Source organism: Misgurnus anguillicaudatus, chromosome 16 (assembly GCF_027580225.2).
Source record: "Misgurnus anguillicaudatus chromosome 16, ASM2758022v2, whole genome shotgun sequence".
Lineage (NCBI taxonomy): Eukaryota > Metazoa > Chordata > Actinopteri > Cypriniformes > Cobitidae > Misgurnus > Misgurnus anguillicaudatus.
In genome coordinates, this window is record NC_073352.2 from 18,075,014 (window position 1) to 18,090,352 (window position 15,339).

The 15,339-nt window shown below is 36.7% G+C and overlaps 2 protein-coding genes across 6 annotated transcripts in view; one reads left to right on the top strand and one right to left on the bottom strand.

The window, feature by feature from the left end:
* Window positions 1-7,822: 7,822 nt before the first annotated feature.
* Window positions 7,823-11,532, bottom strand: LOC129422717 (P2Y purinoceptor 4). The gene is made up of 2 exons (XM_055178801.2): window positions 11,392-11,532; window positions 7,823-10,588 (listed from the first exon to the last, which is right to left on the bottom strand). Exon 2 carries the CDS (start codon window positions 10,584-10,586, stop codon window positions 9,480-9,482), a length of 1,107 nt encoding a protein of 368 aa, XP_055034776.1. The 5' UTR covers window positions 10,587-10,588; window positions 11,392-11,532; the 3' UTR covers window positions 7,823-9,479.
* arr3b (arrestin 3b, retinal (X-arrestin)) overlaps window positions 11,503-15,339 on the top strand; it is a 34,811-nt gene continuing 30,974 nt past the window's right edge. For all 5 annotated transcript variants that reach the window (XM_073854240.1, XM_073854239.1, XM_055178803.2 and 2 more), the window contains exon 1: window positions 11,503-11,644. The gene's annotated coding sequence lies outside the window, so the exon portion shown is untranslated. The remainder of the gene's footprint in view (window positions 11,645-15,339) is intronic.

Consider the following 15,339-nt stretch of genomic DNA (forward strand, 5'->3'; position numbering starts at 1 on the left):
CATCAAATTTGTTCGATGGGGTTAAAGGGACAATAAGTAGGATTTACCCCCATCTAGTGGTGAAATTGTATTTTGCATTCAAACGAATAGTGCTCTCTAGCGCATCGCTTTTCCAAATGCGTGTTGCATGCAACTACGGTAGCCGTTATGTAATCACTGATCTCCTTGTCCGTTTCAGCTGGTTCACGTGTTCTGAATGAAAACGCATTGTGGAAACGCGTTGGTAGGCTAGTGCTTTTTGTCCCTCTCTGCTATTATAGTTTATCAGTATGGCGGAACGACATGGAAGCCTCCTTGGACTTACCCGTTCAATGTAAGTAAAGAGAAGAAATTCTAAGCTTACAAGGAAAAGTCAGATCACTGGCAGAGGTCATTTGACACCAACGAGGACATATTTATGAATAAAGACTTTGATTTTGATTAATAAAACACTTAAAATCCTACTTACTGTCCCTTAAAGGTCCGGACTTTTCACGGGCCAGTAAGAAAATTACCTAAATCTCCTTATGATGGCCACCTATGTATCTACAAAGTCATAATTCTATAAACCATCGAATAGGAGATATAGGCCATTTTCCTTACTGGCCCCATCAAAATCTGGACCTCAACCCAATCGTGCAATTAGAGTATGTTGCCAGGTATCGCAGTAAATACACTGCTACAGTATAAACATGACACCAACTAAAGAAGCATTTACACATTTTGCTGCGCCGACTAAAGGACCATTCACACTAATGAATGATAATGAGAACTATAGTTTTAATCAATTGAAAATCATTCAAAATTGAAGAGAATAGCAGAGTTCACATCACTATTAAAATACAGATACAATGAATGATATCACTGGGATAATTTTCAGAGCATTTTTTTTTAAAATAACTGATGAACATTCTTGCCCTGGAAATCCTGGTTCAGTTTGGCCAACCACAAGCGCTTTCTTTCCTCTGACATTATTTTGCACTCTTTTTCTTGGTTTGTCATAACTTTTGGCTTTTTCTGTAATACTCCCAATTTTTTTCCTTGCTCCGACTGATTATTACAGCCCAAAACATAACAGTAATTGGGCATTTTCAGCACCAAAAATGTGTGAGGTCCGTTCGGTTCAATGTCAGTATCGCCAATAGGGCCGACTTCCGGATTAATGACGTGCTGTGAAAACCATCTATTGCAAAAGCTTTTATTAAAGGAAATACACCATACTAATGGCATTAAAGGAAAATGATTTGTAAGAATACTGCAGCGTTATAGTTATAGTTAACGTTATCATCAATTGCAAATGGCCTTTAAGACAGGAAATGTTCAAATTTCCTAAAATCATTGCTCTTTTGGAGATGCAAGGAGCTTTTTAAGTCAGTGTATTGTGAAAAATACACCTAACTAATTTAAGTGAGCGAAGGCAAACCGACCAAGCCTGTTGATACAGTAGCATTTCAAAATTTTAAATGTCTTTTCACTCTATTTCAACAAATTTCCACCCTCTGCTACGTGTATGCAAACGATTTAATGAATATAGCCTATTCAGGGACAGCTTAACTCATTTCGAGAGTAAATAAAACAAGTTCTCGGAGAGCAATGAAAGCTGTCACTTCAAAACTGCTTGCCACTAAGAAAACGATTCCAGTCGGGCAAAACTTCCTGTTGATTTTGTCGCCAATGACTAGATAAAAAATAAATAAACACACATTGTGCTGAGGAGAGAGACAGCGGAGAATCTGATTGCAGTGTAATGTAAGTGGGAATATGAGAGGACTGCATGTGCGTAAACATGTAGTTTGGGGGTGGTATTGGAATTACCTGAGAGAGATAATGGCAATGCATTAGATTAACTTTCCTTCCTTAAATGCGACACATTTAAGTAATCTTGTCCCCCAAAAACATGTCAATGGCTGAAAGGCTGCCTCAGCGCTATCAGGACCCTCTGGTCCCCCACACTGATGCAGCTGGCAAAACGCTACCGTTGACTGTCAAAACGCACTGCGAGATCTAGTTATAATATAATTGAATTTTCATATCAGAGGAGACCAGAGTTCTAGCAGACAATAGGAGTGCTGAGTCCTCTCTGATATTGGCACAGACCCTTTGCCACGCGCATGAAATCAGTATGTTAATGTCCCCGGGTTTTCTTTTTTTAAGGGCACTTGTGCCTTCGCAATGTAATACCGATGTGGTTTCAAAAAATTGCAACTATTGATAAGTATACAGGCAGAAAACCTTCCTCTCCCGTTGCCTTTCCCATCCAACCTAACAAGCTAGACGCTGCAGCACCCCCATCCTACACCCCTTTATTAAAATTGTAATTTATTTTTCTAAATCAGAATGACAGCTTGCTTTCTTTTCTCTGCGGCAGACACTGAATCAAGCCGCTTTAATTACTTTCGTAACTTCGCTGACCCTGGAACTGTGCCTTGTGCCGAGAAAATGGGCCACCGACAAAGCTCTACCACTGCCATGGTCGCCTCTGTTGATTTAAAATGCAGGAATTTATCAAGCGCTGGTTTTTATATGATTTCGTTAACGTTTCACCTCTTTTCCACATTTTTATTTGACCCTCTCAGGCCGCCCTTGGCTGCCTTATGCTCGAGCCGAATGCTTGGTAAATACAGAAGTTCAAGGAGAGGAAACTCACTTGCTTTTACTCTGTATGTAGTTATATGTCTACTTCAATTAAAGGACATTTTTAATGCAGTGGCTTTTGCGGCAGATGAACAGAAAAGATTATTTTGCAAATATCAGCAGGAATTAACAATGTACTTGATTTCTCAGCAGCTTGTGACCTACGAGGGTCAAGGTCAACCTGCAGATGAGAAATGACTCATTGAACATGGTATTATACAATCAGTGACAAATCGCACAGGGCACATGAAGGTCTGAAGAAAATGTTTTCAAAAGAAAGTAGTGATGGGTTAAGGTTAGGGCACACATGCAGAGCTTTTAAACCAAAGACTGGAGACCACATATCGGTTCTACTAAAACCTTCTCATCATTTAACCCTACTGAGCTGTTTGTCTTATTAAAGGCTGTAATATGGTGTAATCCATGCTATCGTCCTCACCTTCTGACTGGTTTCTCTCTGTTCCAGCCTGCCCGCTGACTTTAAAAAACAGGCTAACCTGGCGGGCATGGTCGTGGGCTGACGGTCTGATAATTGAATGAGTGATTATCTGTCTCATTAATAGACAATGATACAGAGTACAAGGCCATATATCTGGAATATTAATGAGAAGCTGCAGGGCACTTGATAAGACAGAAACAGTGTGGCTGCTATAATAGGGTTTAAAACAATTTGCTCAGGGTGGAGTGGCCCAGCCAATTTTGGCTGTGGTATTTTCCAATAACCATAGCTTCCAGCTCTATGTGCGATCAGCAGCCACAGATGACCTGGCCATCAGCAAAGCCGTAAGATCCCCCTTCAGCAACTAAATCCATCACCCCTAAGCCTTCTACTAGCAAATTATCAAATTAATTAACTATTTATCACCCATTAACTAGGGTTAACAATGCACTGTTTTTACAAAATGCAACACTGCAGATAAAAAAAACAGTTAAAGTAATTTTTTGGTGATTTACTGTTTTCTTCATAAAATCATTCAACATAATGTAAAGAACATTAAGTGTAATGTAACTTTGATATATTTAAAGGATTAGTCCATTTTCTTTAAAAAAAAAAAAAATCCAGATAATTTACTCACCACCATGTCATCCAAAATGTTGATTTCTTTCTTTGTTAAGAAACTATGTTTTTTTTTTTTTTTGAGGAAAACATTCCAGGATTTTTTTCATTTTAATGGACTTTAATGGACCCCAACACGTAACAGTTTTAATGCAGTTTAAAAATGCAGTTTTAAAGGACTCTAAACAATCCCAAACGAGGCATAAGGGTCTTATCTAGCGAAACGATTGTCATTTTTGACAAGAAAAAGAAAAATATGCACTTTTAAACTACAACTTCTCGTCTATCTCCGGTCCTGCGAAACTACGCCCCAGTGTTTACAAGTGTCGAGAAAGAGGACCGTTCTGACGTTGTTGTATGTCGAATGATACAAATTATTGTCTTTGTGTCAGTTTATTGTTTTAAAATGGGCCGCAAAAGTGCGTTTCGTATATGTAACACCACGTGACCTTTCCACGCCATTACGCAATTACGCGAGGTTGCGCTGGCGCGTCACAGGACCAAAGATAGAAGAGTTGTAGTTTAAAATTATTCTTATTTTTCTTGTCAAAAATGACAATCGTTTCGCTAGATAAGACCCTTATGCCTCGTTTGGGATTGTTTAGAGTCCTTTAAAAACTCAGTTGAAACTGCAATTTTAAACTGTTACGTGTTGGGGTCCATTAAAGTCCATTAAAATGAGAAAAATCCTGGAATGTTTTCCTCAAAAAACATAATTTCTTCACGACTGAACACAGAAAAACATCAACATTTTGGATGACATGGTGGTGAGTAAGAAAATTGACTAATCCTTTAAATATTGACTGAGGTCATGTCAAAGATTGAAATTAATGGGTAAAATCAAACTTTGATGCTCCTAATCTCATTAGCCTGGATTTCACAGACAGGGTTACATTGTGATTTTTTTTCTTCATTTTTATGTATTTATTGATTGTTATGGGATCTATTTAATTTTTGATTATTATTGCAAAGCGAAATCTGTAATTCTCACAAATTTAGCATATATTTAATAATGGCATACATAATTGTCTTAACAACTATAACTTACCACATATAAAATTCTTAATGAGTTTTTTCTCATGCATAAAAATGAAAGGAGAGACAGCGAATAGCATCCTTTTTTGGCTTTTGGTTTTATCGTTCAATTATTAAAACAACTACAGAGTTATTTTCTAATTAACTGCTTTGTCTCTGAAATTCAAATATTGTAACTTATAATGGAATTAAGGTAAGTTGCTTGTGAAATGTTTCATAACTGGCCAAAACTGGAATAGACAGGTGAAGGTCTGCTTGAATTGAACTGTATGAATCAATATCTACCACATATTACATCGGAAAGCAATATTTCTCTTTTTAGCATGCAATAATTGTGCTTAGGCTGGTGAAGTACCTTCTTATAGGTTTGTCAGGGAGAGAAAGCTCCGTCCCCATGGCGACTATGAAAACCATTTGCCTCCTTTTCAGCTGGGTAATGAACTTCTTTTCTCTTTATGTCACTCTTTCTCTCCACTTTCAGCATCTCAGAAGTCCACGTCCTTGAAATTTTTAGTTTATTCTCAAATGTGACAAACAACAAAGCAGAGAAACCATGAAGTAAAATCATATTGCAATCAAGCTGAACAGTGCTAATAAAAAGTAGAGCTATAGAATTAGATGATGATTGGAAATAAGGACCTTACACCTCACCTACACTGACACAAGGAGAAAAATATTTCTCTTGTTTGTAATATTTAAATGACTTTAAACTATAAATACTACTGTTAGTGTAACTGTTGAAATGTCTTTGGCAACATATGCAGAGCGCCGAACATTAAAAAGATGGCAATGAACTCAGCAGGTACTGTATCCACTTTATTTTTGACGTTCCCAATGTGGACGTTCCCATATTTGAGCTCCACTGTGTAAGACTTCGGTGAGCCACTAAAGCTATAGTCGTATTGCAAGTGACACGAGTGTGCCGTTTTGACTGGCTTTTTAATGTTTATTATGAATCCAGGATGACTGGCATAATTTGTGCAGTTAGGGGCTACCATAATAGCTGATACAAACTCATAATACATGCACAAGAGCTGAATGTGTATGTGGCGCACATGCACCCATGATCTGTATCCACACATCCATCCAGTAAAACCTTTCATAGAAGCTTCCTGTAAACAATAAATACAATAATTGTTTAAAAACAACTAATAATATAAACTAGTTTATATATTCTGCTATTATATATTATTATAAAAATGTGATTACAGTACAGAATATACGACATATAAACTGTGTATACTTTTGTTATGTATTAAATAAAAAAGAAAAAAATAATTTTAAGCAAATACTTTCATAAGCTCATGTCTCCGTCTAGTAAGAAGCGATGTAATAATATTTTCATAAAACAAAAACAATACTGAATACATGTAATAGTTTAATTTGTTTTACTATGGTTTGTTCAAATAACTTACAATGTGTTGAATGAGAAAGATGCTGCTGATTGTCGGACCGCGGGAAGCTTGATGTGTCGCCAAAAAACTCAAACAATTAAAAATTGCAGTTAAAAAAAGACTCACACCAGAGAGACAGTTGTGACATTTTAAACCATTGTCTGAAAAGGATAAAAACACAAATTATTGGTCTATTTCATGTACAAACACTTGACTGACTTTCCCATTATAAAGATAGGCCTACTAGTAGGCCTCTGTGCTTTTATAGTTGCGCATTACAGACCCGTCACCCCTGAGCAACAACAATGATTGAATATATCTTCATATGATATATAAGGCCACTTCTTTATTTCATCGTCATACATGGCAGGTGTAGTAAATATTTATCATAACTGTTTAAATCATGTTTTCTACCGGCTGGCTATTGAAACGGACTTCCTGTTCAAAAAAAGGGAAATATGTCACATCTTTTACTTCTGCTTTCAAAAAATGTGGATATAACTACAAATAAGCTGAATCTTTTATGTCATCAGTGTCTTACCTCTTCAGTGATCTATAATAAGGCCATCACTTCCACCTCATTCTGCCAGAAACACAAAAATAACTACAGGCCAAACAGTTTAATTGTGCTATGAAATGCAAAAATAATAAATGAAAAAAATGACATTTTTATTTATTATAAATTTATAAAAACCATAATTAGATGTTAAGAGTTGTTTTAATCATTACATGTATGTAATGTAATGTGCAGTTTTGATTTTTATATAAAAATCTATTTAAAAAAAAGATGTTAAAATATTAAAATATTATATTAAAATATAATAATATAAATAAAAGTAAGTAAATGAACTGCATTTATATAGCGCTTTTAAGACCTATGGCCATCAAAAGCACTTTACAAGTTGCCTCACATTTACCCATTCACTCACACATTCATGCACTGACAGCAGTGTCAGCCATGCAAGGCACCATCCAGCTCATCGGGAGCAGTTGGGGTTAGGTGTCTTGCTCAAGGACACCTCGACACTTGGTCAGGTGGAGCCGGGGATTAAACCACCAACCTTCCGGTTTGTAGACAACCTACATGAACCACTGAGCCACTGCCGCCCCAGTATGTCATACACATATTTTTTAAGTTTAACAACATTTAGACTACATAGGCTACTCTTTCGACAATCAAAGAAACATAAAGAATTGTACATAACATTTTCCCTCATATTATCCTGCTTAATTCATGAACTGAAACTATAAAATCTTTTTACAAATGAAATATGTTGCGAACATCTGCTTCTGTTACTGAAGAAAATCAATTCCTTCAATAAAATTCCACTTTTATCTCTGTGCATTACACAGAGAACGACATTTTAAGGTTATGTATGTTAGTGCTCACAGCATTGATTTCTTTATCAGGGACCCCCACCCCTCTGTCCTTGGGTCTTAGCGGCTCCAATGCACAAGCATGAATGGATACAAGTACAGACAGAGGGGGTGGAAGGATCAAAATCATCAGACAAAAATGAATATTACCAATTCAATCTCTTATAATAGCATAACATTTCAAAGATATCTGTCGGTTTAAAGGATTATCATGGAGTGTCCAAAATTACCCTTTGAGGAACTCATAGCACTTAAATGTATTTTTAAAGAAACACATAACTAACATTAATTTTACACCTGGTGTAGAATAATTTATTCATATTAAAAATATATATATATATAAACATTTTGGTTATATTATTTTATTCTATACAGTATATCAGTGTCCAGGCCTTGACTTCTTTTGTTTCAAAACATTTGGAATTATTTGATTGATCTGTTTGAAAAAAAAAGATGGAAAATCTTACAATAACGTTGTCTCACGTTTATCTTAAACTATCCATGACCTCAACAACCCATCTTTTCTTCCCACTTGACAAAAGCAGCCAACAGGTATATTTATCATAGTCAACCCCTTCAGGCAGAGCTCATTTAGATGATGTAAAAACAGCACTGAGGACATCTACTGACCAAAATTATGAGCTTTCCCCCTGAGAGACCCTGTGCTTCACAACACAGAAAAAATGATTTTTTTTATCAAGTTGCATGTTTAAAATAGCTCAAATACTCTAAATATTTTCTTTAATGTAGTGGGAAGGCTTTAAGGATGAATATTGTATTGAATAGTCAATAATACATTGAAAATATACTATAAAATAATAAACATTGTTGAGCTGCATTTTTTGCAAATAAAAATATTGCACAAGACACATAATAAAAGTATAAACAATGATGATTTTCTTGAAAGCACATTGGTCAACAAACATAATAATTGTGCTATATAAGTAAATTGTTGTTGTCATTGTGACATGGTTTCTGAAAGAACCCTGATAGACTGAAAATACATAGAAATGCCACAAAATACAACGTTCGGACCAAGTGGACAATGTATATGAAGTTGTTAAAGACTTACAAACTATGGCCCTGTGTTATAGAACAATTAATATCACTTTAATATTACATGTAAAATAATATTTCTTAAAATAAAAAATACACGCTCACAAATGATCCCACAGATGTTATGTCAAGAAAATCCTTCTGCACTGCACTGTATGCCAAAAGGGATCTGATTTCGTCTATTATTTTTCTTCATTCAACTCCAGCATAATGCAGTTACTAACACAGAGACATGTAAAGCCACACAGCTGTACAGCTCCTCTGCCAAATGCAAAAAACAGTTGTACAAAGGAAGTGGTCAAAGGGGGATATCTGCAGAACTGTGCTGGTAAACTTTCCAGTCACCCCTACAGGCATTTACCTTGTCACTTTTTTCCAGTTTAAACTATTCCGTTCAATTTACATTTTTAAATAAAACAATACAGTTGATAGCAGTATCATTTCTATTTTTGATGAAATACCATAAAACTGAGGTTGAGATTTAACAGTTTTAGACATAACAGAACACAAAACGGGCACTGTGTTGGCATTCCTGTCCTAACAGTCACAGGCCAAAGTCCATCTCTGAGATTTGAAGCAGGTATTGTTGTCGGTGTTTGCGGTACCTTATCATTTCATCAAACTTAGTAAATACAGGAGTAATTGGTCATCAGTTATTTTAGAAATGACCTGCACTTCCCACTGCATTACTGGTTCAGTGATAAAAACAACTTTGCACAGGAAAACCAAACCACATCCCTTCCACGTCCCAAAGAGATTTCTTTACTTTCATCCACACTGATGTGTTTACAATATGGTGTCCTGACTTATTTCAGATGTTCGTCTCTGTGGCTTGATATTTGCCCCCTGACAAAAAACACATGAGTCCTGTGATGTGTTTAGATTTTGAAGCAGACCCCCAACAGTGCTTTCACATTTTTCCAAAATCCATGTCTGGGAGTTTAGCACTAAAGTTTAGTATCTTCACTGGCTTTAGCATCTGGGTTTTTAAAGGCTAATTCAATGTTTTTCTTGGGAGGTGAGTGCACGTACGGAGTGGAGCGGCTTTGGGGTGTCTGTCTCGTGAACGCTCGGATGAGTTTAGAACGGTAGTGATCGCCCGCCAGGAAATAGAGAATGGGGTCCAAACAGCTGTTTATGCTGGCAAGGGGACGGGTGATTTTATAAGCAAAGTTGACGATATTAAGAGACTTGCAGTCAGCGTCTAAAACACGGTAAGCATAGTACATCGAGCGGGTGATGTGAAAGGGTACAAAGCAGATCGCAAATACGACCAGCACCACTATGATCAGTTTAATGGACTTCCTGCGGCTTGAGGCACTCTGTTGACTTTGAGAAAGGCCTTTTCTTGGTTGGCAAAGGGCCCGTGCCATTAGATAATAGCAAACCATAATGACCAGAAAGGGCACAATGAACAGTATCACCATTAACACTGAGTTATATGTAACATAGTTGTTAAAGTTTTCCGGGCTGCTTGTGTCATGACACAAAGTGTCGTTATCTCTTTGAGAAGTGGTGACGAATATCAGCTTGGGCACCAGGCAGATTATCACTGCTGTCCAGACCGCAACACAAACCAGGTGGGCATGGCGTGGCTTCACCAGTGTGAGAGAACGAATAGGGTGACAGATGCCAAGGTAACGGTGCACACTGATGCAAGTGAGGAAAAGGATGCTGCAGTACAAGTTCGCATAGAAAAGAAAGCGTGCAACCTTACAAAGGAAAACACCAAACGGCCAGTGACTGCGGTTCGCGTAGTAGTATATGAGCAAAGGCAGGGAGAGCACGTACAGTGTGTCTGACAGGGCCAGGTGAAACATATACACCGTACTGGTGTTCCAAGGCCGCATCTTAGTAATAAACATCCACAGAGCCACGGAGTTAAGTAACAGTCCCAGAAAACACACCAGTGAGTATGATACAGGTAGCAGGATATATTTGAACTCCTCATTGAAACGACAACTCGTGTTGGGTTCATCCGAAGCCATTGGTATGGGTGTAACAGATGGAAAGGACAAATTCCCTGAGACACGTTCCCTTAAAAATGAGTTCATTTCTGTAAAAAAGAAAAAAGTAACAATGAGAACTTACAGTTGCATGAAATTTATAAATAATTTATAGCATCTCATAGGCACAAGAGTAATACTAAAACATAAAGTATGAATATAATATTAATCTCCTAAGACCTGTGTCCACATACGTGGACATCACACTTTTTGTTGTTTGCACCATAAAATACTTAATTCTGTGTAACTGCAACCTGTTGTACACAAACGTGGACAATTACACGACTTAATGTTCAAAGAAAAATATTTTTTGTTATATTTATTGGTTCTTCCTAAACCCAAATAGCTAGAAGAAATCTAAACTGCAAGCCAAACCAAAGCTCTGTATACTCTATTTTAGATCACATTTGTAGCCTAAATAATAAAATATTTTAGTATTTAAACTGTAGTAATTCTTGCAGTAAATTCTTAAGACACCATATAGTTGATTTACATTAGTAAACAATAAAGTAGCCTTTACTACGGTTTTTATTACAGTATAGTTCATATTACATACTACTTTAGTATACACGTGTAGTAGGCTAATTATTACAATACAGTATACTACAGTTTAGAATAGTACATACTACATAATTTTACGGTTTACTAGCTACAACACAATGTAGTATATGACTCATGCAACGTTTTCCCTTTACGGATTGTTGCTGGGATTAGATACAAACCCGCAAGCTACACGCTAGTTTCGCTTGTCATACAATGAAACTTAATCGATTTTCGAAAAAAGATAGAGAGAGAGACAGACAGATATAAGTACACGCACGCGTGGATGCGTGCACTCCACACCGAAACTTACCGATCAGTTAAAAGAGTAAACTCGTCCTTCACAGATCAAAACATGAACGTAGATGATTTAAGTTAAATCGTAAAAACTATTCAACCCGTTTAAAGAAGCCAGATTAACTGGACTAAGGAAACTGGTCCCGCTAGATCTATCATTCATACTGAATACACTTGAAATGAGTAGCCCACTACTACGAGGACGCACGAGCTGGGCGGAGAATCCGCGCCAATTCAACATGATCTCTTCAGACAGCAACAGCTGACAGGTATTGCTTATATATACCCTTATATAGCCTTAGTAACATATCTATACACGTAAATATATTTGTTCGACATTTGAATGATACCTATTTTTTTCCAAATGCTTTTTTGCGCTTTAAATCACCTCAGTGTGTAATTGCTCTGTTTATCAGTTTGGCATCTTATGCTTATCAAACAGACACTAACTTAACAGCTCATCTCACGTGCCCTTTAAACACTTTCTCAGCTCAAATAACTGATACTGTTTTATGATCAAATCTTTAAAGTATAATTATAGGACTCCATAACTCCATAACTTACAGTTTTCTTTCAGTGTAGCAGCACTAGTGTATGCTAACGCATCATAACCACTTTTGTAAGTGGTTTAATTTGTTTTGGTCAGACACACAAGCTATCCAAATTAGCCTAATATGTCCAAAAATCTCCTTACTTGTATTTGAGTCTTTGGAGTTTCAGTTTTGATTGAACAACCTACAAAAACTATGTGCAAAAGCATGTGTGGGTGACAGGATACAATAATTAATTACAGCACCATTTAAAGGGGCCATGGCACAAGACTTTTTTAAGATGTCAAATAAATCTCTGGTCTCCCCAGAGCACATATGTGAAGTTTTAGTTCAAAATACCATATAAATTATTTATTATAGCATGTTAAAATTGCTACTTTGTAGGTGTGTGCAAAAATGTGCGGTTTGGGGTGTGTCCTTTAAAATGCAAATGAGCTGATGAAATTCAAACACAGATCACAATAGAGACAGAGCGCAGTTATGCAAATTTGAAAAACACGCCCACCGGGGGGGGGGGGGGGGAGTCAATCCAACCGTCTACATGGACTTTGTATTGCAAGAGGCCGCCTGCTTGTCATTTCTGGCTTATAACAAAAAACAGAATAATGCCTAAAAGCTGCTGTGTGACAATATGTACAGCTAACAAGCCAAAGAACCCAGAAATACATTTTTATAAACTGTCGAGCCTTAAAACCCTGCCTTTGAGGAGAAAAAAGTGGATCGCTGACTACGTTTCCCCCTAGTGGACGCAGTTCTACTAATATGAGTACTATGAAAAGTTGCCTGTTTCCACTTTTCTGTCTGTAAACGCTTGTTTTTTGAGCTTGACAGCTTATAAAAAACTTATTTCTGGGTTCTTTGGCTTGTTAGCTGTACATATTGTCACACAGCAGTTTTAAGGCATTTTTCTGTTTTTTGTTATAAGCCAGAAATGACAAGGAAGCGGCCTCTCTCAATACAAAGTCAATGGAGACGGTTGGATTGTTTCCCCCCCGGTGGGCGTGGTTTTCAGGTTATGACGCGCTGCGCTCTGTCTCTATGATGGTGGTTTGTTGCAATTAAAATTGTGCTTTTCTCTGCACTGAATGGCTGTGCTGTGGTTGGATAGTGCAAATTAAAGGAACACGCCCAGATTTTGGGAATTTATCTTATTCACCGTATCCGCCCCCTCTTACGAAAATTAACCATGGTTTTATTGTGGTAAAAGTGTAGTAACCATGTTTTTTTTTTGATGTATTGATTACTATCAGCAAAACCATGGTTTTACTACACTAACCATGGTTAAACTATGGTTTTTGAAAACCATAGTTGTCAAAACCATGGTTATTTTCCTATAGTAACCATGCTTTTTTGGTGCTAACTGTAGTAAAAGCATGGTTAATTTTCGTAAGGGCCAGAGTTAGATAAGTCCATACATACCTTTCTCATCTTCGTGCGTGCTGTAACTCTGTCTGACGCAGCCCCCGCTAGCTTAGCTTAGCACAAAGACTGGAAGTAAATAGCTTCAGCTAGCAGACTGCACCCAATAAGTGACAAAATAACGCGAACAATTTCCTATTTATGCGTTGTGATTTGTATAGTCACACCGTGTACAAATAACAAGGTCATATGATACAATAAATATTATTATAACAAGAGCTCCTTATGACATCATAAGGAGAGCCAAATTTCAACAACCTATTTTTTCATGTGCTTGTAGAGAATGGTTTACCAAAACTAAGTTACTGGGTTGATCTTTTTCACATTTTCTAGGTTGATAGAAGCACTGTGGACCCAATCATAACACTTAAACATGGAAAGTGTCAGATTTTTATGCCATGGCCCCTTTAACCTGCGTATTTTCAGTATCTTCAAAACATAAACAAACACAATAGAGAGAACATCTACAGTATAGTGTTTCTCAAAAACAACAGGGATCATATTAGTTAAAAGTTAATATTTAGTAAAGCGTGTAACCAAAGGAATGAAACTTTATCACAGCAGTTAGCACTCATTTGCACGAACTACTCTTTTATTATACAATGTGCGTGCAAAGAAATAAGAAAGACTGCGGTTATATTGCAACTACTTAGGGGTGTGCTAGTAGGTAAATACTAAAAGTTGTGATCAGTGTTTGTTCAGGGAAGATAATGAGACATGGATCGTGTTCTTTCAGCTGGGGAAAAGCCTATTGCAAGAAATATTAAATTTTTGCATTTGGCTGCAACTTTTATCCAAAGTGACCTACATTAGGGACAAATTTTATCAATGTGCATTTCCTAGTAATTGAACCCCTGACTTTAATGTTATCACCATGCTCTACAATTTGAGCCACAGTAAAACTGTAGCTCTATAAGCTTGTGATCCGTGACGTGAGCTACAGAATATCTATGACTCTTTATCTGCTTGTGGAGGTGCTGTAACAAGGTGCATGACAAGGTTCATGACTTTAACTTTGTAAGTTAAAGTTCGTTCACATAATGGTTTTATGATGTTGACTAGCATAATAAACTGTAAAAAGTAATAAACTGCATATTCTGTGATTGGAGTTTCGAAACTCATTTGACTATCTATCTATCTATCTATCTATCTATCTATCTATCTATCTATCTATCTATCTTAAAAATTTATAAAAGAAGCAACATAACCATGTGTAATCAAGCGAAGGATCAATGAAGCCATCCTCTATAATGAAGCTATCCTTATGTTTCAGATATAATTGTAACATATACTATTGAGAAAAAACGTGCCCAGTCTCCTGAAGATGCGTATAAGTGTAAAACTCGTGCAATACATACGCCAAATTCGCCTTTGGCGTGCATATGATATGCAAGTCCTTCCCATTCACTTAAACGGTGCATCTTTTTTTGTCGTTTTATTTATTGGTTTCTCAATTTTTTTGCTATTTTTTTTACCATTTTCGCTTGGGTTCAGGGTTAGAACAACTTTTTGTTATATAAAAATTACATCCTAACTCTAACCCCAACTCCAAGCGACCATGGCTTAAATATGGACAAAAACATGGAGAAACCTGTATATTAAATAACATCATTAAGCAAATCTAAAATCTAACCTTAAAACCCAAGCGAAAATGGTTTAAAAAACAGAAAAAATTTGAGAAACCAATAAATAAAACAACAAAAAAACATTCCCCGTTTAAGTGAATGGGAAGGACTTGTGTATCATATGCATGCCAAAATGGAATTTGGCGTATGTATTGCACGAGTTTTACACTTTGTGCTATTTATACGGATCCTCAGGAGACTGGGTAGGAAAAACATAACATTTAGTGCACACATTACATTAATTTGGATCAAGCCTGTCTTGAGCATTTGGCCATAGATGATGAATCCATGCTTGACATTGGTCTACATTGATGTCATCACATGCACCATCCATGGCCTGAAGGAGGGTTGGCGATCGTAGACCTTCCA

Excerpts from the sequence above, each read along its gene's own strand:
- LOC129422717 (XM_055178801.2), bottom strand. The coding sequence starts at position 10,586 with ATGAACTCATTTTTAAGGGAACGTGTCTCAGGGAATTTGTCCTTTCCA.